The sequence below is a fragment of the Cololabis saira genome, chromosome 7 (genome assembly GCF_033807715.1).
Source record: "Cololabis saira isolate AMF1-May2022 chromosome 7, fColSai1.1, whole genome shotgun sequence".
Lineage (NCBI taxonomy): Eukaryota > Metazoa > Chordata > Actinopteri > Beloniformes > Belonidae > Cololabis > Cololabis saira.
In genome coordinates, this window is record NC_084593.1 from 32,283,579 (window position 1) to 32,310,519 (window position 26,941).

The 26,941-nt window shown below is 39.7% G+C and overlaps 3 protein-coding genes across 4 annotated transcripts in view; 1 reads left to right on the top strand and 2 right to left on the bottom strand.

The window, feature by feature from the left end:
* Positions 1-2,379: 2,379 nt before the first annotated feature.
* sytl4 (synaptotagmin-like 4) lies at positions 2,380-13,639 on the bottom strand. Of its 2 annotated transcripts, none has more exons than XM_061725656.1 (17): positions 13,233-13,639; positions 11,138-11,319; positions 9,541-9,756; positions 8,150-8,259; positions 7,851-7,962; positions 7,583-7,750; positions 6,457-6,571; positions 6,294-6,384; positions 6,119-6,213; positions 5,770-5,859; positions 5,183-5,361; positions 4,716-4,818; positions 4,227-4,388; positions 3,857-3,962; positions 3,659-3,767; positions 3,359-3,567; positions 2,380-2,809 (listed from the first exon to the last, which is right to left on the bottom strand). In XM_061725656.1, the coding sequence occupies exons 2-17, from the start codon at positions 11,254-11,256 to the stop codon at positions 2,661-2,663; spliced, it is 2,133 nt and encodes a 710-aa protein (XP_061581640.1). In that variant the 5' UTR covers positions 11,257-11,319; positions 13,233-13,639; the 3' UTR covers positions 2,380-2,660. The 2 variants fall into 2 exon arrangements, with proteins under 2 accessions (XP_061581640.1, XP_061581641.1); XM_061725657.1 differs by lacking the exon at positions 13,233-13,639 and adding an exon at positions 11,407-11,620.
* Positions 13,640-14,773: 1,134 nt separating this feature from the next.
* On the bottom strand, positions 14,774-20,704 carry trmt12 (tRNA methyltransferase 12 homolog). The gene is made up of 7 exons (XM_061726350.1): positions 20,577-20,704; positions 20,224-20,389; positions 19,936-20,134; positions 19,691-19,841; positions 19,461-19,570; positions 17,420-17,577; positions 14,774-16,657 (listed from the first exon to the last, which is right to left on the bottom strand). The coding sequence occupies exons 1-7, from the start codon at positions 20,627-20,629 to the stop codon at positions 16,292-16,294; spliced, it is 1,203 nt and encodes a 400-aa protein (XP_061582334.1). The 5' UTR covers positions 20,630-20,704; the 3' UTR covers positions 14,774-16,291.
* Positions 20,705-24,803: 4,099 nt separating this feature from the next.
* Positions 24,804-26,941, top strand: part of zdhhc9 (zinc finger DHHC-type palmitoyltransferase 9) — a 30,119-nt gene continuing 27,981 nt past the window's right edge. The window contains exons 1-2 of the mRNA XM_061725658.1: positions 24,804-25,198; positions 25,316-25,537. Of these exons, the coding sequence (XP_061581642.1) occupies positions 25,374-25,537 (164 nt within the window). The 5' untranslated portion in view covers positions 24,804-25,198; positions 25,316-25,373. The remainder of the gene's footprint in view (positions 25,199-25,315; positions 25,538-26,941) is intronic.

Sequence of the window (26,941 nt, forward strand, 5' to 3'; positions counted from 1 at the left end):
TATTGTTTAGCATTTATTGGTGACAGCAAAGGGGGAAAAAAAGAAAAATAAGGAATAACAAGTGTGTTCCTGTATATGCTTTATGCGCACAAATAAAACGATCATCATGAATATCATTTATTTGATAATTTGGCTGCTATACAGCATGTTCTCGCTGCAAATCAACCGCGTCACCGTGCGCGAAGCAGAACTGTTTATATGAACGCATTCGTGCGTCAGCACTTCAATCCCCTGGACGTGCTGTCGGACCGGGCTGTCAGGCAGCCGGGACACCGATCCTCCTGCGCCGTGCCCGAGCCCGAGCCCCTATGTGATGACAGGGAAGCAGCAGCTGAAGAACGAGATCCTTTGATGAATCGTTCATACAGTCTCAAATATAATCAATGGTGTCGGTTTATATTAAAGAATCTTTTTGCCCAGAAGAAAAAAGAGCGAAGACAACGACCCATAACTATTTTCTTCTCTTGAAAAAACCCACCTGCCGACTCGCGCTGTATACAGCGCGAGTCGGGATGCAGCATCATTCAGAAGAGGAGGAATACGTGCGAGGCGGGGATGATCTCTGCAATCTGAAGCCCTCTATAATTGTAAAAAGAATTTCACTTATCACGGGTTCTTTTTGGAACATAACCCCTGCGAAAAACCAGGGTTTGCTGTAATTCCACGTTGCGATTTGCGAAACTCGCCTTCTCTTGGCTCATGTTTTTGAACGCACACACACGCCCACCCCGTTTACTCCCGGTCTCCGTGTGTGGGGAAAAAAAGCCTCACTGTAGCCAGAAATAACGGAGTAACACACCGTTTGGATGAAAAAGGGTCATTGAATTATATTTATCATCTTAATTTTTTATTATAACGCACAGGCAGCAGTGAATTAGTGCGTTAGGCAGCAGTGCTGCGTGTGAAAATGCGCTGATAGTGATCGGTGATCGATTTGCCTGGCATCGATTCATTTGGTTTCAGAACCGGACAGCTGCTCCAAAGAGCGTCTGAAAGAGCGAAACTAAAGGACGGTGTTAAGAAGTCATCTGGGAAACACCCGTATCTTAGGATTCTCTCTTAGTTCAAACCTTCTTTGAACCTCTCTTAAATCCTTAAGAGAGGTTGGATCTGGGAAACCCGGCCAATGTGGATACAAATATTTTGGTCAACTTCCAGCTGTGAACAACACTGCTACGTTGTACAAACCTCCACGTCCACAGAGTGGGCATCTCCCACCGAGAGTCGAGCTGTCAGCACAGTTGGCACACTAGTGGGAGAGAGGAGGTCCAGATAATTTTCAACCGTACGTCTTCATTAATCTCAGTTGTCTCTGATTGATGATTTAATACACACGTTCAGTCGCTCTGCCCTTCTCTTTACAAATTGATCCACAGTGCTTTAACCGGGCCCTTTTTTTTTTAAAGATTGTTTTGGGCTCTAGTTGCCCTTTATTCAAGGTGCAGTCAGACAGGAAGGGGGTAGAGAGAGAGAGAATTGGGGTGACATGCAGCAAAAGTGTGCAGGCCAGGATTCGAACTTGCAACCACCCACTGCACCACTGAGCAGCCCAACTGGGCCTTTTAAACCTGAAGCAGTTTCTCTGTGCTGGTATGTCTTCCAAATTGGCTCTTCACAAAACAAATCCACTTCAGCATCACATTATTTTCTGTGATACAAGTTCTGAAAATTCTGACATCCAGGGAAGCATTTTTGTGATGGAGACAGAACAGTTAGGAAAGAAGTTGCCATTATTATCTGAAATCATAACTATATGGTATTTGGAAAAGGTTTATCTTTTTACTGCATCATGGAGCCCTGAATTCAGCCAATCCTCAATGTAAATAGAAATGAAAAACAGTCAAAATCCACAAAGATTTCACAAATAATTTCTTCTAAAATGTCTTCATGAATCGTTTTATAAAGCATACGGGTTATTTGGACATCTTTGAACCTGCATCACTCCGACTTTAAGGGGACAGAAACAACCCGACGGATTAAAAGTTTCACTTGATGAGTCGAGAGAAGCTTGTGTTGAGTTTAGTTAACTTTTATTGGGTGAACATAATATTCCAGGCAACCTTGAGATAAGACTGCTATGATCACACTGTGAAAAGGAATATATTAAAAATATATTAAAAAAGAAAAAAAATGCTTTTAATTCAATTTATATAAATAGAATATTTATAAAAGTATTAAAGAACAGCCATAATGATTACACCGAGTATAACTCCTTAAATGAAACACCAGCAGTTCTGTATTACACCAGTTTAGAGTCATTTTCCCACATAGTGTTACTCCACAAAAAAAAAAAGGACCAGTGTGACATTTCATTAAACTTCTACAGCAGGTGCTGCGCATTATTTAAATGGCAACTACTTTTACAGATTGAATTTTAAAACAAGAAGTGTCAGTGATCTTCTAAACTAACTTAGTGTTGTGATGCGTTGGCCCATTTTTAATAGTAAAATAGGTCTGCAGGCACTGAAGTAGAGACGTAAAGATGAATCCCTTATAGAGAGTCCAGTGACCCGTTTGACGAGTCACTTTAGCGGACAAGCTTCTGGTCAGATAAACTTGCAGAACAAAATGTATCAAATGTCTCCTGTTTGTTTCTGAGGGAACAACGACTCATCCCTTCGGCCTTTGGATCGTTTGAGGGCTTTAGTTCTTTGCAGTCTTTATTTACCCTTTGCCTTTCCCATGGTGGAGCGCAGCGGCAGAGTGCCCTCTGCCCACGAGTCAGGGTACTGCATCATTTTCTGCCACAGACTGACTTCCTCTCCAACCGAGTCCAATTCCACCTCCTCTTTTCCGAGCATTGCGGACCCTGGAGAGGCCAGATTACAGCAAAAGCAGAATTAGACCCGTTACAAGTGATGATGGATTAAAAAAAACAAAACAGATATACAATTGGGGGAAGAAAAAAAAAGGACGTGGAGGCGCTCAGCTGGAATTTCTTCTCCAAAGCATTGATGGTTTTACGATAAACTGGAGAGGAACAATTGCTTTCATCACCACTTCAGTGTGTCACGCAATACACCCCTCCAACCATCGCCCTCCCAAAAAAAACAAAACAAACTGAAGTCTGTTTGACCAGTTATAATAGAAGAACGGTTAAATTTTGCCAAGCGGTCTCAAAAACGACAGCTGGATGCAATGAGAGAGGTTCATCTTGCTCTTCATATTTATACTGGCTGATATCACCTCCATGCATTTCCAAATTGTTGGAGATACATAAAATTCAGTCTTAATTTATTTGAAGATAAACCAAAAGGTGCTGCCCGAGAGTGTAAATTCATATAAATGCATCCAAAAGTTTGCATTTTTCCCTTTTTGAGTTTCCTTCTGGAGCTGATAAAGAAAATAAAGATTTGACCTTTTCCGGAGCTGAGGCGGACTCCTCCCAGGAATTCATTGGCCAGCATGGCCTCCCTGTCCCACACAGTCAGCTCCAGACACATCCCCCTCAGCTGCTCCAGAGCCAGCTCCTTGTACACAAACGTTGCGTCATAGTGGGGATTCAGGCTTTTCTTCACCACTGCAGTCTTCTTCTTTGTATCCTTAGCCTTCGAAGGGAACAAGTACCTGCAAAGCACAAAACACCTGGTTTAAAAAGACGAATTCTTGCTTGAAAACTCTAGACGACATTTTAAGAGCCAATGATTTCGGAGCTCACCCTTTAACAAAGCTGTCAGATGTGCCACCAGGTTTCATTGCCATCAAATTCTTTGCCTCCTTAATCAGGACATGCAGCTCTCCTCCAACCTCCGGTGCCGATTTTTTGCCTAAAGTGAAGACAGATTGTCAGAAAGTCAAGGAAAACCGTTTCAAACAGAGCCAAGACAAAAGACTGTTTTCATAACTTGTATTTAACCTTTGATTTTCTTAGATGTTGTCATTTTAGGTGTGATATATTTAAGTGAGATCACCAGCTCTCCTTTGTACTGAGCAAACGCAGAAACTGGCACAACTGAACCTGCCTGTTAAAGAAAAGATGAACATGGTTATGAAAGTAACCATAATAAATCTGACCAAAACAGGCACAATAAATGAAAAATAATGTAAAATGAATGATAATGCAAGTTTCAAAAATGAATAAAAACCTGCTTTGCAAATGTTTCATGGGATAAAACATAAGGTGTTTGGGGGGATATAAGCATGATAAAAAAAAAATTGTTCTTGAGCACAGAGCCCATCATACACTAACAAAGTTAAGAGTAATAACTAGAGTGCCTTTCACCTACCTTCCCCCTGAGAGGTGCCTGCTCTTCGTCTGGAGAGTCGAGGTCTCTGCAGTCCAGGTAGACTTCCACCTCTCCCAGGAAAGCGTTGCGGCTGATGCGGCCGTGATGCCAGACTGATATCAGCATGGAGCGGGTGGTCAGCTGGGAACGGCTGATGGAGTACTGGTGGAGATAAAGAATATGTGATGATCTAAAGCCCGTCTCACTGCTGATACTATGATTTAATTAGATAAGTTAGTTTATGAGCGAGTGTTTAATTAAAATCGCAGACCATGGATTAAAGTAAAACAAAGGACCATTTTTTGAGATAGATTATTGATCAAAGAGGGGTACTTTTTAAACAAAATAATTAATTATCTGCAATGCCAATATCCCTAACAAGATTTCTGAGTCCGTGGGAGCTACAGTATTTGAAGAAGGGCCAGTACAAGGACACTTATCATGGAGTGTCATTAAAACAACAGTTGCAGCCTTGTTATTAATCACCACCTTTAATGTTTCATTGTAGATGGGGTTGACAGTCTTTCTCTTGATAGTGGTCTTCTTCTTGCTCTGGCGGGATTTGTCAGGGAGCAGATAACATTTAACATAACTGAAAAACAAAACAGAAATGTACGTCAAGCAGTGTTTCTTAGTAGTCATGACTGCTGGGGTTCTGCTGCACTTCCGTGCTAAATGCTTTAAAAAAAAAAAAAAAATGCTGACATTCAGTTTCCTGTGAGGCTATGCTAATCACTTCAGGGATGCAAGTATCAAGTAAGACTCTGTAAACACAGCGACCTCATATCTACACTGATCAAAGCTGCATTAACATCTCTGGAGGTTTATTTTAGAGAGACACAATCAGGACCGCTGCTCTGAGGAAAAGCCAGAGTTTGAGCTAACGCTGCTTCAAAAGTAATTTGCTTGGTAGATATTCATATTACACCTGCGAATGACAAAACCTTAGAACTTACGGGTTGGTGACCTTCCGTGAAGCATCGCCGTAAGCCAGATTGTGACACTCCTTGATGACGACCTGAAGGGTTTGCGTGTGCTCGTCGTAGACAATGGAGAAAGTAACATCTCCGCTGATGTCAACACTGTCAAAGTCTCCTGAGTCGCTGTAAATGCTCATCAAGCTTCCCAGTGTGCTCTGCACAAACACAATTGAACAATCATTTACAATACCGGCCTTTGCTCAAAATTTCGTTAATACAAAATATTGAATTTAAGATAATTGGATAATTGCAATGAAAACCAATTTAAAAAACATCAAAATACAGAGAATGTTTACAGGGTCAGCAGGCAGGCCAGGAATCAAAAATATTACAATCAAAATATTTGTTCAGTTCCTACATTCAGAGTGAAATTGGGCTTTATCAACCTCAGATTTGCTGTCACAGACATACTTCAGTAGACTTTGCACATCTTTTTTTTTTTTTTTTTTTACTTTCCGACTTAGGGAGGATATCCTGAGGTTAAAGATGCTCATTTAAGATAAGTCAACATCAGTACCCAACCAGCCACAGAGCAAGCTGCAAGAAATGTCACTTGTCTTTACCTTTGAGCTTCGCATGCTGGATGTGCTCAAACCCATCGTACTTTTATGAAAGCTGACCAAGCTGTCAATATCTTCCTCCTCCTCTTCATCCTCGTGTAACACCATTAAAATAAATAACAACAAAATAATCATTTAGTTGACTTATATTATGTATGCAAGTTGAGCATCTGGGTCATTTATAGAAATAATGTCTACATAATGACTATAAATAAACTATAAATGCCAGCCTCAATATTAACCTTAAAACATTACTATATCGTGACATTACTACGGCCCAAACTATATATTAATGCGATTAATAACTACTACAAGAGAATAAGGACTTTCATCTTTTCAACACACTGTGTACCTGTGCATCTAAGCCTGGTACAGAGCGACTTCTGTTGCCCATTGAGACTTGTGATGTTTCACATCCGTCGCGAAGATCCAGCGTTGACACATACTCTATAATAAACAGAGCAGCAGCAATGAATCCTGAACCTTTTATTCAGCACTAACACATGCTCATATAAAAAGACACTAACCTGCAGGTTTTGGGGCTCGCTTGATGCTTTTCTTGAAGAGTTTATCAACATCAAGCTCTGGGCTCAGAGGTTCTGCTTTTACCTCCACAGCCTGGAATTACAAGAGAGAAAAGTGAGAGAAGAGAACAATAAAATTATTCAAGACAAAAAGAAATGAACTTACTGTACTGGTATCCCAGTTGTCTTTTTCAGCGCTGACGATATCTGCTTTGACTGGGACAGTCAGACTGGAGACACTGGATCCTGCTGGACTGGGAGGAGCAGACTGGAGATCCGTCCTGGTTGGAGAAATAAATTAACAGTAAGCACATCTTAAATGTTCAACTTCTTACTATTCACACACGTTTAGTCAGTGGGCCACTGTATAGACTTCTATAGCCATGAGTAGTCTGACCTTTATTTTAATGGGAGAAATAATTATGAATAATGTACTATTCACACTGGACTAAAACTACCCATGGACATGCTGATCTGGACTTCTTGTTTCATAGGTTTCCGTGTAAAGCTTAATGTTGATTCATTTCTGTATAATTATCTAAAAATATCAGATCAATACACATATGCATGGATATAGGCTGAAGTTGTAATATAATATCACACTATGTAAAGACATTTCCAAAATTACGCCGGGAAAGAGGCAGAAAAGGCGACGAGAGGAATTCATAATTCCAGCCCGCACATCACAAAGTTACTGACACGTGCATTCAGACAGGATTAAAATTATCCCGTGACCTCGGTGTGTGGTCAAATGGAGTAATTTACTATGGAATATTTACTTTATAAATCACAGACATGGGGCATTCGGACGAGATTGAAATCACAGACAACCTCTGATTATTACTAATTACCGCAGGTCCCCAGATAATTTTAATCTCATGCGAATGGGGAATAAAATACTACTTTAATTAAATAAAATGTCTTGCTTCATTTTGTGACACTGTCTGTTATAGTCTATTGTCTGCTATAAAAATGGGTCTTAACTGTAGATTTTCTGCCAAACTAATTTATATAAATCCAGTGCTTATTTTATGGGGGTCTTTATCACCATCACCGTCATTATCTGAGAGTTTAGATAATATAACAAATACATTTATAAATAATCCCCCTTAAAAAAGGTCTGACCCAGCCATTGGCTTTATTATTCCAGAGATTCTTATAATTGATTTCAGGTCAGTCAATCTGATACCAAAGCCCAGGTGGATGAAGAGGAATAAACACATTTCCCCCTTTAATTTAAACTGAAAGTTAGAATAAGCGGAGATAGTCAGAATAACCAGTTATGATCTTACCTTGGTTGTTCAGGAGTCACACGGCCAGATTCAGTCTCAGTTTTACTGCTAACTATGCTGCATTTTTCTGCAGACTCTGTGTCGCTGTGGCTCGGCTTAGATGGGACAATGCTGTTTGACTCGAGAGATTCACTGGAAGCGATGGATCCAGAGTGATCGCTTGAATTACTGTCAATGAAAATGTGACATAAGTCTGACATATTGCTCGTGTGTGTTGTGGAAAACCTTTAAAAAACAGGACAGAATAATATTAAGAATGAAAATGCACCTTTTGTCAACTGGTTGGCTTTTCTGCCTGGGCAGAGGCACAGGTTTGGGAGGATCTGGGGTTTTTTCAGCACTTCTCAAGAGCACTTCTCCCATTGTTTCACGTTTCTTTACTGTTAACAGCAAAATAAAAATAGAAATCACACTTCCATATAAAAATTGAACAATTCTGTCATGTTGCTAAAGTTTCTAACACTTCTCTTTGCTACTTGACTGAGACAACTGTAGCTGTGAGCAGGAACAGTACTGTTTACACTCCTTGTTGAACTTTTGATATGCACTTCCTGTTCCCGTACTCACTCTGCGGCCTCTTTTTCAGGGAGACTCTCACAAGGTCGTGTCCAGGAGTTGCGGAGAAACGGTTGGTCCTTTGATCATAGAACCAGTCACCTGTCATTTTCTTCATGTTCCTAGAATCAAAAATAAAAGAGGAAATATGAATGCAATCTATACTCACTCATATTATTAATCACAGTACACAGTGACACTCCTTACAGCAATACGAGATAACGTGTGTCGATTTGTGTCATAAGTGTTATGGTTGGTAGAATTCAGGCAAGAGTTTATATATTCCATCAGAGGAATGTCAGAAAAGACTGCTAATGATGCTCTTATCACTTGCTCAGTCAGCATGAACAGTTGTGTGACACCTCCAGTGCATCTTGACGTAGTGATATTTGGTAACCAAGCAATGCCTCCCAGTGTAGACCACTAATTTTTGAGAGTTGCGAGACAAATTTTTGAAATTAGGCACAATAACACAACTACCTGTGCCAGTAAAACGTCAAAACTCACTCTTACACTATTAACTTTTTTACTGTAACCAAGTCCCAAATTTATGATAAGGATAAGCTGCTGAAGTTAACACACGGATGTGGAATAAGCAGGTTATTTCAGTTTGAAAGAGGAAAAAATATCTGCTGCTTCTGATACAGTATAAAACACCCACTTTTTCATCAGACCATGACAGTGCAAAGAAAATAACACCACTCATGTCATGCAGTGCTCTCTGTGACGTAGACGTTGGGAAACCAGTATCTCAACAGAAATGACATCAACTATGAAGAATCGACCAAGACAAGAACAGATGCACGTCTGGAACTTGGGCACACCTGTCTGCAGCAAAGGAAATCAGCCAGTAACTCAGAACTTCTTCACTTTCTTTAAAACAAGTTTATTTTGTGTCAATTCTTTCCATTTATTATTAGATACTATAATGCAGTCAAGATTATATATATATATATATATATATATATATATATATATATTTTTTTTTTTTTTTTTTTTTTTTTTTAATTATTTCATAAAAGTATATTTTTTTAAAAATTGTTCGTTTTTTCCCCCCACTTATTCCACCGAACACCGAAAGTGTTTTTTTGCTATTTTCAGCCAAACAATTTCAGTTACCGAACATTCGGTGCATCACTATATTGCAGTAAAGCAGATGTAACCGATGCTGATAAACGATGTGGTCCCAGTAATACTGAGTTAGGACCATTGATGCTGCTGATGGGAAAATTTGACTTGGCCACCAAAAATGTATAGCTCTGAGTTTGACAAGAGGAATTCACTCAAATCTCCAGAGAACCCAGCTGCTCTGGAGAAAAGGAGTTGCTGAATCAAAATACAGTAAATGCATGGATACAAAGGCTGGCGGATCGAGGAGGACAAAAAAACAAAACGTCTCTTACGATTCTTTGGTACACACGTTGCACAGCCAGGATCCATTAGGCAGGGTTGTTCGGCAATTGCTGCAGACTAGGTGGTTGCACATCTTACACTGACTGGCAGAAATCAATAGACGGCTCAGAGGCTCCTGGCATCGGCCACAACTGCGCTGACTGTACTTTCCACTGGCGCGTTTGGCTCCTCTCCTCTTGACTTCCAGCAACTCCGTCTTAAGCCTCCTGAGACAAAAAAATAAAAATAAAACATAGTTTTACCTAAACAGATATAACATTTTCAATTGTGCCAGTGGAACATAAAAGAAGCAAAATAGTTCATGCTTAGGTATTCATATACACTGCCATGTCCTAAAGAATCAAAGGAACAAATGACAAAAGTCAGTTTACAGTGTATTGTAAAGTTGGAACAATTGGAACGAAAAGGACTTTTCTTTTTAAATCTCCAGAGTTTTGTGTTCATAACCAAGCATAAGCAGATGTGTGAGAAAGTAACACATGAAGTTCCTTTACGAGACGACCTGGATAGAAACTCAGATCTGAGTTTAGAAACTGTGGGGCACAGATGCTCTTTTATTGTAAATGTCCAGCGAATATCCCATGTGTTGGTAACAATCACACCAACTCTTACTCCATTACTCCTTCAGCCATGTCTGCAGTCCGTCTGTCTGCCCATGTTGTCCGAAACCCTCTCAGAGATTCAATATTGATGATTGAAAGAAGAAATTGTTTAAACATCTCTTGCTTATTTTCCATTTTGTTTCCTGGCCTACATCCTTGATATCTTAACTTCTCGGAGACTGGGGTCTTATACTGTGCATTAAATACTCAACCAGCTCAATGATGTTTTATATCTGTATGATTTGACCTCTACCGTATACAGTATGTGAGTTGTGTACTTTGCAACTTGGGCTGGGAACTATCTGATGCTTTTGTTGCATCATCAGGAATATCACTGGGGATGTGGGATAGTACGTCACACCAGAAGAGCAAACTTACACCTTTAACAAATATGAAGAACTTGAAAACATAATCCTAGTTTAAACCCACTGAGTTTCTGCATCTTAAACCTACAGTGAATTTGCTATGCCTCAAATCCTATTTATAGTAAAGCCCCTTGGTTTCTGAAATGAAAGTATAATTAAATACTCAAAACCATTAGATAATTCAAAAACACTATTAAAACTGACACTCTAACAGTCTAAAAAATAACCCCAGACCCTTCATAAACACAAACAGCAGCCTGATTTAAGACATGAATTTGATACAAGAATTTGAGCAAGCATTAAGGCAAAAAGTTAATTTAAGTCTATATTAGCTGGCTGGTGCTTAGAAAATCTTCAGAATAGACATCAAGCCTGACCATCAGCAAGAGTCCTACACATTTGATCCAGGATAAAACATTATAAAATCAAGAGGAATATTTAATTGAAAAATTAACTTGTCTGTGCTAATTATGGAGAGTAGTTATCATTTCTGCTCCTGGAGAAAAATAAAGTTAGAATGATAACAAATACCTGTAATTAGCCATACCATGAACATGCTGCATTTGCAGCATCCTATGGTTAAAGAGGGGGTAAAAGAAAGTGCTTTTTTTTCCCCTCACCGGACACGCTGCTCCTCCCCCAGCCTCAGCTCCTCATCCCGTCGCAGAACTTCCAAGATCAGCTCCCGCTCAGAGTCAGACAGGAAGCCCAGGTTGATCATATCAGCAGCGCCCGGCATTGCGCCTCAAACCAAGAACCGTGACAGTTTTAAACCTCCAGCTGGCTCATAGAGATGACGTACCTGAGAAACAAAATAAAATATCAAGAAATTAATACCTTTGTTTCATGACAATCTTGACAAAAACGTGTAAAACTCAAACAACTTCACCAGAGAAAAATCATGAAAGTAACAGACTGAATTTCAGTGCCGTTGTTCATTACAGTCAGTTACGTGACAAATTCCTTTGAAATGCATAACTTAAATCTACAATAAAAATACTGCCAGTGTTCATCTTGATAAAGCAAACAGTGAAATCTTCTCTATGCTTCCCATGACACCAGACGAGAGGCACCAGTCTGCGACTCTCGGATCAGCTCAAACAAACCTATCTAAGGGTGATTAATGAGGAGAAAGAACCAGGATGCCGTGGCATTTCAAATTCCCACAGACAGCTCCTGCCTGGGTTAAAGGTTGATTTAAGAGAGGCGGGCCCAAAGAAAAAAACATGGATTGGGCTGTCATGTAGGTTTCCCACCCTCAGAGAGATGGCTGGAGTCCAGCAGATTAACCCTTTGTTTAGTCTCAACATCAGGGTCATCTGTCATGTTCCCACCTGAGATTTATAACAACCCATGGAAATATTTTGTACTGTTTACCAAAGAGACAGGGCAAATGATCACATTAGTAGTTATGTAATGGTTAAAAAAAAGAAAAGAAAAGAAAAGAAGCTTTATTCAAAAACCAAAATACTTTGTTTCCTCATAGTTTGAATGCCTGGGACCAACTAGTTAAAAGGAAAGATAAACAGTACATGCAGGGCAGCTTCTACTTAGGCAGCAGATAAAATCTACCAGGAAACAGTGTCTGTGGAAGGAAACGAGCTGTAAAAAAAAAAAATCACTTACAAGCACATAAGAGGCAGTATCGCATTGATATGTGCATTTAAAAATCTAAACCTAACCCCGTTAAGGCATTGAGGAGTAGGGTTGCCACCTTTCAGAAATAGAAATAAGGGACACCCAATTTCAGCAGCGCAGGAGCCAAAAAAAAGCCCCAAAACTTCTAAATTGCATAAAAAAGTGTTTATTTTATATGAAAAAACAAAATGCTGTGATTTAAAGTTTAAAGTGCTTTAATAGCATTGAACTTGCATGACTGTATAGACAACCAACCAACCATACTAGTAACTGAAATATCCTCCTATTCTATGTATGTCCACATCAGCCAAGATGTATAATATAGCCTACAGGTGAAGAATATGGTGTAAAAGTTAATTTATTTCAATAATTCAACTAGCAAATAGTGTAAAAGTTAATTTATTTCAATAATTCAACTAGCAAATAGTGTAAAAGTTCATTTATTTCAATAATTCAACTAGAATACTGTGTAAAAGTTCACTTATTTCAATAATTCAACTAATATACAGAGCGCAGCAGGTCCTGTTGTCCTGCCACAAAGATTTTGCTGGCCTTAATGTTTCCTGTGTTTTTATTGTGTTCAGTATTGGTAAATTTAGTGTTGATGTGTGTGTGACAGACGTGTGTATGGGGCGTTAATGAAAATACAGGACAAATCGCGTCCCGTATTAGTTCAATACGGGACGCAACATTTTTTTTCTCAAATAAAGGACAATTCCGTATTTTACCGGACGGGTGGCACCCCTATTGAGGAGGCTGACAAGCTGCAACTGCGTTTACTTCACATTACTTCAAACAAACACCCACTTAAGGCTGATTTATGGTCCGCGTTAAATGGACGCAGAGCCTACGCCGTAGGGTACGCCGCGACGCGCCCGTACTTGCGCATCGCCGCGTACCCTACGCCGTACCCTACGGCGAAGGCTCTGCGTCGATTTCACGCGGAACCATAATTGAGGCAGTTTAAAGACCATCACAGGTAACAGTTTCACAGTAAAAGCTCATATGGAAAATACATTCAATTATTGTACCGTCGATAAGCTGAATAAAACACTAATTGGAGAAAATTAAACGCACCTGCTGGTGAAAACGCCGCCTGTGCGGTCCGCTACTCGCTTCTGTCTGCAGTTTACTCTGAGGAAGAAAGAAAAAACACAAAAAACGTGATATTTCCAACAAAAAAAACACGACAGAAACTGGTCAAGGACCAGCTTTTTTTTTTTTTACTGTCGTGTATGGAGAAAGTTGAACAGCAGCATTAGTTTTTCCGCGGACTCCTGCACGGCGCTGGTGTTTTCGTCCTCACGCACCGGGAGACGGAGGAAAGTTTGCAGCGCTCTCGCAGCAGCAGCTCCGCATGTTCCGCATGTTCTGGGTTTCCCGTGTTTTCCGTGGGAGCAGGTGTATTTTCTCCGCTCCGGCGGCCACGGACGAGCTGAAAGTGGAAAATCCGACCCGCTGACACGGTTCAGCAGTAATGATCTCGGTTCCTTTATTCTCCCCAAACTGTTTTCTATGGATGGACCAGGAAACTTTGAAACAGGGAAGTGCTTTTTTTCTTCTTTTCTTCCTTCTTTACGCCTTAAAGGAAAAAAAAAAAAAAAAAAAAATCAAACAGGAGGGTTGCAACTTTGATCATGAATTACATAAAACTAAGTAAGTTAGTTAGTTAGTTTTATTTTGGTCCATTAGTCAATCAAAACATGCACCACAGTAAAGCTGGATATATAAATAAATGAACCAAAAAAGGTGTAGACTGAAGCCGTAGCTTATATAATGCCTACCCAAACTAAGATAATGAGGCCAGAGAAACTCAACACACGAATTATTAGAGCAGCATTATTTGTATTTGGGGCGTGTGCAAAGACATCTTAAGAACACACTGTAAAACAAATGATCCCTGATCACCCCAGGGTCTGAATCTCTATGCTCAATGACATCTCCTAAATACATCCATAACTTTAACTTGTATATGAGAACTGGGACCAAGAATGCATCCCATAATGAAAAGCATTTTCATCTTATCCAAGTACGGAGGAGGAAACATTCAATGCTTAAAATGAATGCCTACCTTTCATAATTAAAAGTACAATAAGTTCAATATAACAACTAACTTTGACAATCGCAATCATTCTAAGCTTATTTTTGTATGTTTGCATTTATTTATTTCAGTCTTTATTGATGTTTTTTTTATTGAATTGGTATAAATAAGGAAAAACAGGGAACGACCAGATGTGATTCTTCTCACTTCTATTGACAAAATTCATTGCCTTGTTTTGAGTCAGGTTATTATGGTAGTCCCATGCATGAATGGAGGAGACAGGGCTCCACTGACCTCAGGTCATCAATTCTCTTTAGGTAAAGGGCAGGAACCCACCTTGGACGTGTCACCAGTCCATTGCAGGGCCACATTTCGACAAACGAACACACTCACTCTAATGGGGACTTTACAAAGACCAATTAACCTGACAAGGGTCTTAATTTGTAGGTGGAAGCCTGAGTATCTGAAGAAAACTGACCCGAGCAAAGGGGGAGAACATGCAAACTCAACACCTGAGGCAAATTCAGCGAGGTGCCCAAACAGCACAGTTCAATTAATTCAAGGTATCCAGGTTTCTTGTCTGCAGTAGAATACCACGAGTTCATCCTGGAGACAGCTCAGGGAGAAGAATACAGAGGAGCTACATGGCATTATCTCTTTAAGTTTGAGTGTGCATGATTGATTTTCTAGTTCAGGGGGTCTTAAACCCTGGTCCTTGAGACCCCCAGTCCTGCATTTTTTAGATGTCTCCTTGGATCACCACACCTGATTCTAATTAACAGTCATCATCAGCTTCTCATCCAGGTCTGCACAAGTCTGTTGATGACACAGTCCTTTGTGTCAGGGTGTGATGAAGCAGAGAAACATGTAAAACATGCAGCAGTGCGGCTCTGTAGGACCAGGGTTCCCTACCCCTGGTCTAGTTCATCCCAGTGCGGCTCTAGGATAGACTGGCAACCCTTTCAGGATGTTCCCCGCCTGTTCCCTGATGACGGACAAAGAGGATGCATGGGAAACATTTCTAAACCAGATAATTATTCTCAGGAGTTAAACAATTCAAGTGTTTTTAAAAGACTGGCATCAAATCAAGAACAAAGATTTAAAATCTCAGATTTATATATTATTCTTTCAGTGAAATGATTCAAGCAATCCTTGAGCTTTTCCTTACAAACATAAAGTTAGGAATGCAAAAATACAATACAAAACAAAAATATATTCATTCAGAAAAACCCAAAACATGACTTGAAGCATAAGTTCAATACTTTTAATCATGTACTGTTCATAAGTAAAAAGATTAATTCAATATTGTTAAGTGGGGGAGTCTGTATGGATCCTCCTCCTGCTGTTAGTCCAAACTTACAGGATATGAACATACTCCACCACTGAAACCAGGCAGTTATGGACAGAAGACAAAAATAATTCCCTTTTTTGCTTTCAGAAACCTAAGTGTAACTGTTAAAGTGGCTACAAAAAGGAGAAAAACAAACAAACAGAAGAATGTATTTGACCAGCCCGTACTCCTTCGTATCGAGTTTCACTTGAAGGATAAAACACATTCATCCGGAAGATATTCCCTTATTTGGGATATCTGTCCAACCGAGTTCAGACCTGATGGTTGTGAAGCCCAAACATGTGACCTCCATTATGTCCACTCACATTAAAGCACTCAGAAGCATCAGCATTATCTCCCCCATGGTATCCACATCTTATTAACATTTCCTTTAGATGTTAACTTTCAGCTCTGGCTAAAAACTCAACAACATTGGTGGTGGAGAAGCTTGAGTGTTCTTGTGATTATGAGTACATGTGTGCCATAACCCAATCTAAAGACTGAGGTCGAAACGCTTCAGAGGTACCATAAGTATGAAAACACTCAGGCTAGATGAGACTGGAGTTTTCCTGGGCAGCTGCCACGTGTGATTTAGATTATTAGTTGGAGGTGGTGTTTGCGCTCAGTCAACCTGCCTTGGATAAATAAAGGCTTATAAAAATATTTCATGACCTGACCTGCTGGTTGAGTGATTGGTTGTATCAGAAACATATCTTTCCTCCCTAGAGTAAACAGCAGCCGTTCAGCACCACAGTACCTGCTAGTTCAGGACGGCCTGCACTCCAAGTCCAGCACAACATGGTGAACGTGAGGCGCGTATGACTTCACGTGCTGTATATGCTGGATGTTCGTTACCCACAATGCACCAGTGATGTCCCTGAAAAGAGAGGCGATACGCATCGCTGTGGCTTCAGCCCAGTCCTGCCACACCTCTTTGTCAACCTTTTTCCCGGAGACGTTGTGAGTTGGCTCATTAGCTCTGGTGGTCTGCAAAGGCGACGTGACGTTCTGGTGGATGTGTAAAACGCCGCCGCTTTTTCTCTTCAGCACTCGGCAAGCCACGGGCCAGCCATCCTCAGAACTCGGGATGAGACCCAAATTCACACGATCAGCAACATCACACAGCTGAAGCTGGACAATTAAAAAAAAAAAGAAGAAAAAAAAAAGACAACAGTTAAAGTAGTTTTTCCAAAAAGCTATGCGAGTGCTGTTTCCAAATATCTCTGACAACCGTTTGAGTCATGATGAAAAGTTATATTTTCCTATTACTTAGCATATGGTTACTGTTATTCTAAAGGAGAAACCCAGATAAAACTGGCTAAATGGGTATCAGTTTTATTGTGACTGAAGGAAACAGAATCCGTCTTATATTTTGTACCCATCATTTATTGGTCGAGATACCAGAAAGGTTTTTGCAATTATACAGTAATGTAAAAAAGGGAAACAAAGATGAAAAGCAAAACAAGACAAAATAACCAGATTGGGAGAAAATAATTTTCCAATTTTCAATGAATATTTCAATCGAAAAATGAACTGTTTTGCAGAAATACCTTTACATTTTGAAGTAGTCACTCTCCTTTTTATTCAGAGATAAAAGCCACTTAAATATGGGTTTGTTGTTAGTTCATTGATTATCAACATTTTTTTTTCTGTTTTTTAACCAGAACTTTAATACACTTGAAATTCTATTTTTAAAATTATCTGTTTAATTACTGGCTCATTTTCATTGATTAATGGGAGGGTGGAGGGACTTATTTCCAACACCAATTCGACTGCTAAAGAGAGGAAATGAACACTCCCATCTGTGCAGTCAAGTCCTCAGTTGCTAGGAGACCAATTTAATATGAAAAACAAATCAAATCAAGTGAAACTCAGACGTAAAAATCACTTTACTTGGCGATTGTCTCCCTGATGAATGGCACAGCGGTCAGATACCCCGTTTGCCTGGAGGTTTTTCTGTAAAGCTTCAACAGCATCAGGGTTCCACTCACAGGCGTGAACATGGCTGGCCTTGGCGTGCACCAAGTATGGAAGAGTGAAGTATCCAATACCTGATACAGAATACAAAGTGAGACTAGGAACATGACTTGAATGACTGCTCAGTTGAGGTAACTAGATGTAGCTATTTCCACATCCATCTACAACAAAAAGTGCACTACTTTTCTAATGTTATTTCTTCTGACTGGCTAAACTGCAGGAACAAGAGCAGTCAATATTGACATTTTTATATGGAAATTCTGCTGTAACATACACTCCCTGGCCACTTTATTAGGTACACCTGTCCAACTGCTCGTTAACGCAAATTTCTAATCAGCCAATTAAATGGCAGCAACTCAATGCATTTAAGCATGTAGACATGGTCAAGATGATCTGCTGCAGTTCAAACCAGCATCAGAACGGGGAAGAAAGGTGATTTTAAGTGACTTTGAACGTGGCATGGTTTTTGGTGCCAGACGGGCTGGTCTGAGTGTTTCAGAAACTGCTGATCTACTGGGATTTCCACACACAACCGTCTCTAGGGCTTACAGAGAATGGTCAGAAAAATAGAGAAAATATCCAGTGAGCGACATCTCTGTGGGTGCAAATGCCTTGTTGATGCCAGAGGTCAGAGAAGAATAGCCAGACTGTCTCGAGCTGATAGAAAGGCAACAGTAACTAAAATAATCACTTGTTACAACTGAGGTATGCAGAAGAGTATATCTGAATGCACAATGCGTCCAACCTTGAGGCGGATGGGCTACAGCAGCAGAAGACCACAGCCTGTGCCACTCCTGTCAGCTAAGAACAGGAAACTGAGGCTAAAATTCACACAGGCTGACCAAAACTGGACAACAGAAGATTGGAAGAATGTTGCCTGGTCTGACGAGTCTCGGTTTCTGCTGCCACATTCGGATGGGTCAGACAACATGAAAGCATATCCTGCCCTGTATGAACGGGTTCAGGCTGGTGGTGGTGGCGTAATGGTGTGGGCCACAGCCTACCTGAGTGTTGTTGCTGACCATGTCCATCCCTTTATGACCACAGTGTACCATTTTCTGATGGCTACTTCTAGCAGGATAACGCGCCATGTCATAAAGCACAGTCCTCTCAGACTGGTTTCTTGAAGATGAAAATGAGTTCACTTCTCAAATGGCCTCCACAGTCACCAATTTCAATCCAACAGACTCAGAGCACCTTTAGGATGTGATGGAACATGAGATTCACATCATAGATGTGCAGCTCACAAATCTGCAGCAACTGTGTGATGCTATAATGACAATATGGACCAAACTCTCTGAGGAATGTTTCCAGCACCTTGTTGAATCTATGCCACGAAGGATTAAGGCAGCTCTGAAGGCAAAAGGGGGTTCAACCCGGTACCAGTAAGGTTTACCTAATAAAGAGGCCTGTGAGTGTATATAAACTTAATTCATTGTTATAAGATTGTTACGTACGTTTTAAATATGGAAAAGGATCATTTGGTACTTTAACTCCTTATTTTTAATACTTCCTAAATTATTTTAATTTATTCATATTTTTATTTACTTTATTGATTAAACGTGTTCATTCTATTTAGGTAGTTTTAGCTCTGTTTGTCTTCTAAATTAAAACATCACTTTTCTTTCTGCCTTATGAGTTTGGACATGGTGGTTTATATTGAGAGATAAAAACGTGGCTTATTTGCATCTGTGTGTAATGACTGTCGACACGTAAAACAGCAGGATGGGAAAGTTCTCTGAGCAGTGGTCACAGATACACCTGCTCCTATTTACAGTTTCAGGTGAACATCTTGATTCTATGCCGTTATGAATATCATATTCAGGAATATTTCAACACAGAACTAATGCTTTGTTCAATAATGTAATATTGTACATTGTCAATGTCAACAACAACCAAAACTAATGTTTTTTTTCTGTTTGAAAGAAGCTTATAATGCCTTATACATTTTTCTTACCTGCATATAAATCAACCACAGTTTCTCCTCTGCAGTCCAATCCAGCCACCCGGAGTTTCTCTGTTATGTTTCCAGCTGAAAACATGCACTTGGTAACATCAAACTCATAGCTGAAAAACAGAAGTTTCACAAGTTTTAAGCATTAAATATACAGTATATTAGGAATGGAAAAAAAAATGGAAAAAAAGATCAGCAGCAAATACGAATGATGGATCACCACGGAGACTTACCTGATGCCGTTGTCCACATGTATGACCCAGCTGTGCTGCCCCAGCAGCATCTTCACAGCAGGAGACCTAAACCCATCCCTGGATATTCTACTCATCTTTGCCAGACGTTTTGCCCCGAGTCCTCTGGCTACTGAACCCCACAAGTGGCCATCTAAATAAGAAAAGGAAAAGTCAATGAATATCCTATTTGAATATTTTGTGCAGTTTGTATGAATGCAAAGTGCAGTCAAGTCTGAGAGGATTACCCATTTTCTTCCACAGCGGGAGGGTAAAGCAGTTGTCCCCCAGGAGGACAAGGTCTCCATGCCGCTGGAAGCTGCGAGGGAGATCCCTCCTCAGCTCCTCCACCAAGCTTTCACCATGAGACTCCAGCAGATCCTGCAGGATTCTCTCTAGTCTGTTCCCATCTGTCCTTCCTCTGGCTTTCTTTGACTGCAGTGAAGACTGATGCAAACACAAGTGACACAATAACAGTCACTGCAGTGTTGTTCAAAGCTGGCAAGTTTGAATGATTTCTTACAGATTTATATTACCTGACTCCAAACTATTTCACAAACATCTGGATCCAGCGTGTTTTTGAGTGTTTGGAGATCCAGTTGTGACAGACAGGATGGTAAAATGGGCAGGAGGACCGTCCCATCTGAGTCTTTAACTAAGCAGAAACTCTCATCCAAAGCTCCTCTGCTCTGCAGACATCTCCTGTTCATTCATATTGAGGATAAAATACTTCAGATAAACATAGAAAACGTTTTAAACTCAAAAGAAACTTTTTTATTAAATGTTTTATGTTTGTTAACAGTTCCGACATGCAGTGTATCTGAGGACCTTGTGCTAAATGCTAACTGGTTTATTGTACGAGACATGCACCCAATAGATGGATATTGACCTGAACTCCTGTGCATGACAGCGGGACACACGAATACAGGGCACTCCCTCCATTTAGGAACAAAACTGCTTTATTTGATGAGTAAACCAAAAACCAGAGCTGCCAGAGACTGACCGACAGGTGCGACGACGCTACACGTTTCCCGTCGGACGGTTATCGAGGACGGACGCTGTTTGTAGTTGTAGTTGCTCGTAGTTGCTGATAGGTGGCAGTAACGAGTCAGGGAGTTGAGTGACGGCAGATGAAGCAGCCTGATTGTAATAAAAGGAAAATATATTTACAATTAAGATAATCACTTAAGATAATCAGGAATTTAGCTCACACGTTTATGACATTTTTCTTAATTAAATTATAAATTGGTTTCCTCACTTTAGTTGCTTGTCATCAATAATTTAATAGGAGGAAAAAAACTAATGAAATTCTATCTATCTATCTATCTATCTATCTATCTATCTATCTATCTATCTATCTATCTATCTATCTATCTATCTATCTATCTATCTATCTATCTATCTATCTATCTATCTATCTATCTATCTATCTATCTATCTATCTATCTATCTATCTATCCATCACAGGGGATTTTGTAGTTATTGAGCTCCTTGTGCTATAACAGAATTAGAATAATATGCAAAACTGGAACAAGAAACATCAATGAAGAACCCAGAAGAGTTATTTCCTTTGCAGCTGCCCTTTTTGTCTGTTCATTAAAGGTTTACTGTAATGATTTGGGTGGGGTTTAACGTCACTTCAGAATGCCAAATTAAAAGAAAAAAAGAAGATGCTGTTGCAATTGCAGCAGTGAGGGAATGCTCTTTTAATTTTTTTTATTTTGTCGGTGTCTGACTCCTAAACGCATTCTTCAATCAAGAAACTGTGTGATATTGTTGTGAACACAGCTCAGATGAACACTTAAACTTTAAAATGATAACACTTTATACAAGTGTTTTAATGGTTGTAGTGTCTTCTGATTATCTATTCCAAATTTGGTGAAATTCCACTTTAGAAATAAAGTTAAACTGACCTTGGCAGGATCAGTGAGTTTGCTGGTCGGCAGAAGTAAAGCCAGTCTGCTGTAATCATTTGGAGGTAAAGTTATCTGCCAGTTTGAAAATCAATGAGATCCGTCTTTTAACCTTTAAGCTTTTTTCTCATTAAAAGATGAATTCAGCGCAGCCTGCTTGATCACCCCTGATGTAACGAAAAGTGGCATCTCAATGCATATTTAGACTTTAGGCTGTCAGCTGTCCTTGGCACTCTTGAACTGACATTGCAGGTTGGTTAAACCAACATCCGAGGGGTCATTTATAATTAAAGTCCTCTTCTGGGCTGGATATAAAACAACAGGAATCATCCTAACTGTAATGAATAACTTTAGGACAAACTGAGGGTGAAGGGTGTTTGGTTTCCTCTCCGGGCAGTTTATGGTTCAACTTCCATGTGTGTCTGACGGAGCGTCCTCATCTACCCTACACAGAGGATATAATAACTCTGAGACTGAGACAAGCCAATATTGAACCACCACTTTGTATAAGTTACTGAAAAAGGCTTTCCATGTTCCTGTTATAGAGGTCCAATGGCCAAAGTAAACATCCTTATTATAAAAGCCACATAAAAGAAACCACACTTTAAATTATGCAGTTACTAAAATCAACACAACAAAGGCAGGAAAAATCAATATAGATCCCATCTTTTAAGAATTAATTATTTACTGCAAGAAGGTCAAACATAATGCCATCTTTTCAAATGCCCCTTTGACAAGGGTTGGTATGTTTTTTAAGGCAAACTGTCTAAGAAGAAGCAGAGATGGATGGATGGATGGATGGATGGATGGATGGATGGATGGATGGATGGATGGATGGATGGATGGATGGATGCAACCCCAAGATCATGACTGAGATTATTTATAAATCAATAATCAGTAACGACTTTAAATAACATGGTTTAAAGGTTCTATCTAGCAGATACTTGTCTGGAGTACCGGTTATTTTTCTCTAACCTTCTTTTATAACCAAGTCATAGTAAATGTATTGTAACTTAAAATTCCCAGCAGAGACACTGTAAAGGATATCTAATTCATATGCATGACTTGCTTTTATATATTCAAAAGCATAAATATCCCATGTCTCAACATGTTTTCATGTTCTTTATACAATAAAATGACTTTTTTTTTTACTAGGAAGATAGGAAGAATAATATTATGAGAAATAAACAGCAAATTGAACGGCAACGTTCATTAATGGGAGCTTTATAAGCTCCCATTAATCTGGATTTAGTTATATTCTGACATTTATGTTTTACCCCTATTAGCAAATGCAAAACACACAATGCAATTAAAAGAGAGAACTTTCTAGAAATTAATATGGAAATGCCAAAACAAAACGGGATGAGTGTTTGAAGAGGTAATCATGATGCAGAAGAAAGAATAGTAACAAATGAAATGCCTCTGCAGTGTTCGCTGTTGTCTCCAGAGACATTTGTATTAGTCTCTGCTACACTGCAAAAACTCAAAATCTTACCAGGAATATTTGTCTTATTTCTAGTTAAAAAATCTATATTTTTTTTTTACCAACATTCTTTTTATTGTTTTCACAAAATAAAAAAGTATCAAATAACAGTTACATTGAACAAGTATGTCAACCCCCCACCCCCCAAATCGTTCCAAATCTTGGTTGGGGATCAGGATAATGTCGTAGTCCATTTTATTACCTTGTGTAAAAAGAAAAAAAATAGAAAGAAAAAAGGATATATTTCTTCAATATTATTTACTGCAAAATGCCACTGTTTAAACGTCCCCAGATTCTTCCATCACACTTGACAAATCTGTTCTTAATACGTAATAAATGAAAGGGTCCCAGATTTTATGAAAATTATGTTGTTGGTGTTTTAAGGTGTAGGTAATTTTCTCCAAAGGGAGAGTTGTGGAAAGCTCAGACAACCACCTGCTTATACCTGGTATTCTGGTGTTTTTCCATGACAGAGCTATTACTCTTTTTGCCATTAACACACTCAAGTCTATAAATATCCATTGATTCTTTTTAAGCTTCAAATTATCTGGATGTAAACCTAATATAAACAGCTGTGGAATTAAGGGTACTTGGATCTGTAAAATATTTTGAATACATTGTTTCACTTCTTGCCAGAATTTTTGTATTTCTGTACATTGCCAAGTACAATGGAAAAAAGTACCTTTTTCCTTTTCACACTTAACGCAAACATCAGGTATAGCGCTGTTATATCGGTTTAGCTTTTCTGGAGTTATATACGTTTGCATCAACCAATTGTATTGTAGTAATTTCAGGCGGGTGTTAGTAGTTGTTGATTGTGATTTAATGCATGCCTCCTCCCACTTTTCTATTGGGAGATCCTCCTGTAGGTCCTCTCTCCAGGCCTCCAGCCGTCTTGCAGATGTCTCTGTACTTCCATCTATCAGGCATTTATATATTTTAGAAATTAAACCCCTCTTTAGGCAATTCATGGTCATTAACTTTTCTATGGTCGACATTTCGAGGATGGATAATGTTTGATTTTGGTGTGTTCTAATGAAATTTCTCAACTGCAGGTATTTAAGAAAATGATTTGCCAGTTATCATTTGTATATATATATATAAATGTATCAACTAATTATCCAAAAGTCATCAGCACCTTTTGCAAGTTGTAAAGATCTCCTATTTTTCCCAGCACCTTAGTAGGCAAAATGTCTAATTTTTAGTCAAAAAATCTCATTACACTTAAAACAAGAGTCATTACCAGAAAAATAACTTGTTATTTGACAATTTCCACCTGTTTCAAGTACATTTTCACTTGAAATAAGTAGAACAATCTGCCAGTGGGACAAGATTTATCTTCTCATTACAAGCAAAAATAATCTTGTTCTACTGGCAGATCTTTCTACTTATTTTAAGTGAAAATCTACTTGAAACAGGTGAAAATTGTTGTTTTTTCCAGTGATGAGTCTTGTTTTAAGTGTAATGAGATTTTTTTTGTGACTAAAAATTAGACATTTAAACTAGAAATAAGACAAATATTCTTGTTAAGATTTTGAGTTTTTGCAGTGAATCATTTCAATTTGAATAAATAGATTTCCCCACAGTTTCCACCTGTTAGTGATAAATTGCATGTATTAATTCCTGCGATTGTAGAAGGTGTTGAATCCGTCCTTTGTTCCTCTGTTCACCTGTCCTGCCCCTTTAAGATTAGACATTTCAATCTAGGCGTGTTTCCTGCTGCCATTGACTAAAGCCGAGAATTGGCATCCTGCGGGAAAACGAGCACATCTAACAGGGTAACACTTTCCCAGGCGACTATTTCTACCCTTATCCTTTATTTAAGAACATTTCCGTGGATGCAGCAGGCGTCTCTGACCGGCAGCTCGACCACAGTGTTCCTGACTGAGTGAATGATCTGAATGTCAGCCGGTCAAGGTCCGCGCTGCCGACGCACCAGCACCAGCGCTCCCCTGCGCGTCCCTGCTCTGCTGGGAAACATCTGTCGGGGTCGGTTCGGATGGATTTCTAACCCTCTGCAGCTCTGACAGGACTGTGATTGGGACGCGACACTCCCGGAGCAAACCCCATGCTGCAATGAGGAGGTGGAATAATGGACCAGGCAACACTAACGATGTGACTGCGACTCCTTTCAAAGCAAACGAGAGAAAAAGAAGAAGCGTCTGTTTGAGCACAAGTGTTTAATATATCCGAGGCAGTCGCCTGTTTTTTTTTTTTTTTGACTGAGTATAGTGGTCTGGATCGTTTCGTTAGTGCATATTAAGGCGAGGAAGCGCAGATCTGGGGCACCATGTCGGCGGTGATGATAACGCGAAAGGTGCGCAAATGGGAGAAGCTCCCGGGGAAGAACAGCTTCTGCTGCGACGGCCGGGTGATGATGGCCCGGCAGAAGGGGGTCTTCTACCTCACCCTCTTCCTCATCGTCGGGACCTGCTCCCTCTTCTTCGCTTTTGAGTAAGTCAGCCCCCCATGTGAACCTCAGACCTCCCTCTGGAAGAGCCCGATCCTGCTATTGTGTTTGCCAGTGCGCCTGGTTGCGCAACCTCATCCAACACGTAGAAAAGCTGCAGCTACTGATCGATTCGTCAATACAAGCTCAATCTGCAGTCTTCTGTGTAAAAACTTAGGTTCAGCGTCAGTGATTCCTTATCATTTTTGTAACACCCTTTGAAGACTTTACTTATAGGGTCCAATAAAAGTGCATGTAAGTGTTTCAAAGGGCGGAGCTGCAACTAATTATTGATCCATCTGGAAAATATTTTCTTGCTTGACATGCTATACAGTTGCCAGTAAAGTCTTGGCATTTGCTTGGGTTGAATCCACAAAAATGAACTATTTTTTTTTTTGCAAGGAAAGACCAATACCTCCTCTCAAACCCAGCTATTAATCTCTTTTCAGTCATTAAAAGTGTTTGTGACTGATGCACCTTATCAATTGAAAGTGTTATGATAATTAAATCTCACATGCATATTATTTTGCATTGTCACTGTACACCGATTTTATAACCTCCCTCACAGCTTTCATATGCATAAAGGGGGATTTCATTTTAATGGTCAAGATCCATATCTTGTGGGTCAAGACCTCTCTTACAGAAGGAAGGTTTATAACTGACGACATAGTGAGAGATTTAATATTTAATAAAAGGAGCTGCCCATGTTTGCCTAGTTTGAGATGGGAAATCTGAATTCCTCCACCTGCTCTGTTGAATTGAATGAACACATGTCCCATCAGTTTAGGTTGTACAAATTCCCTGCTGCCTCCTTGAAGTCTAAGTTGTATTTTGTATTTTCTCTTTTTTATTTTACCTGCCGGTTTTTGACCAGCACACCAGCTTCAATGATTGAGCACAAAATCCTGCAGTGCAACATTATATCCCTGCTTTATTGTGGGTGTGTATGCAGCTATCAGGCCAAATTCGTTTTCTAGCATAGCAGAGGATAGAGGTAGCTGCTCGCACGTAGTGCCAAGCTCTCCCCATCTATCTGCCCTGCACGTTAATGGCTCCTTGCTTTCCTCTGAGCCCGGACAGAAGGAGCTGTTGTCCGTCTGGGGGCACAGAGCGAGAGAGATGATCCTGCTCACACAGACCATCAAGAGCTCAGAGGAGGCGTTGTGATAATGGCTTGAGAGTCGTTAGCCTAATATTACAGTGGAACATGATTATTTCACGTGGGCGGGGGGGTATTATAATATAAATTGAGATTAGGCCTGGACAACATGGGGCTTCCTGTGACTCTGACTTGAAAGACTTTTGCAGAAAAGTGCTGCAGATTGATGAATTCTTCACAAATAACCCGCATGCCTGTGATGTTGAAAAGTGTTAGGACTTTTATGCTTTTATGAAGCTGATAGGACTTA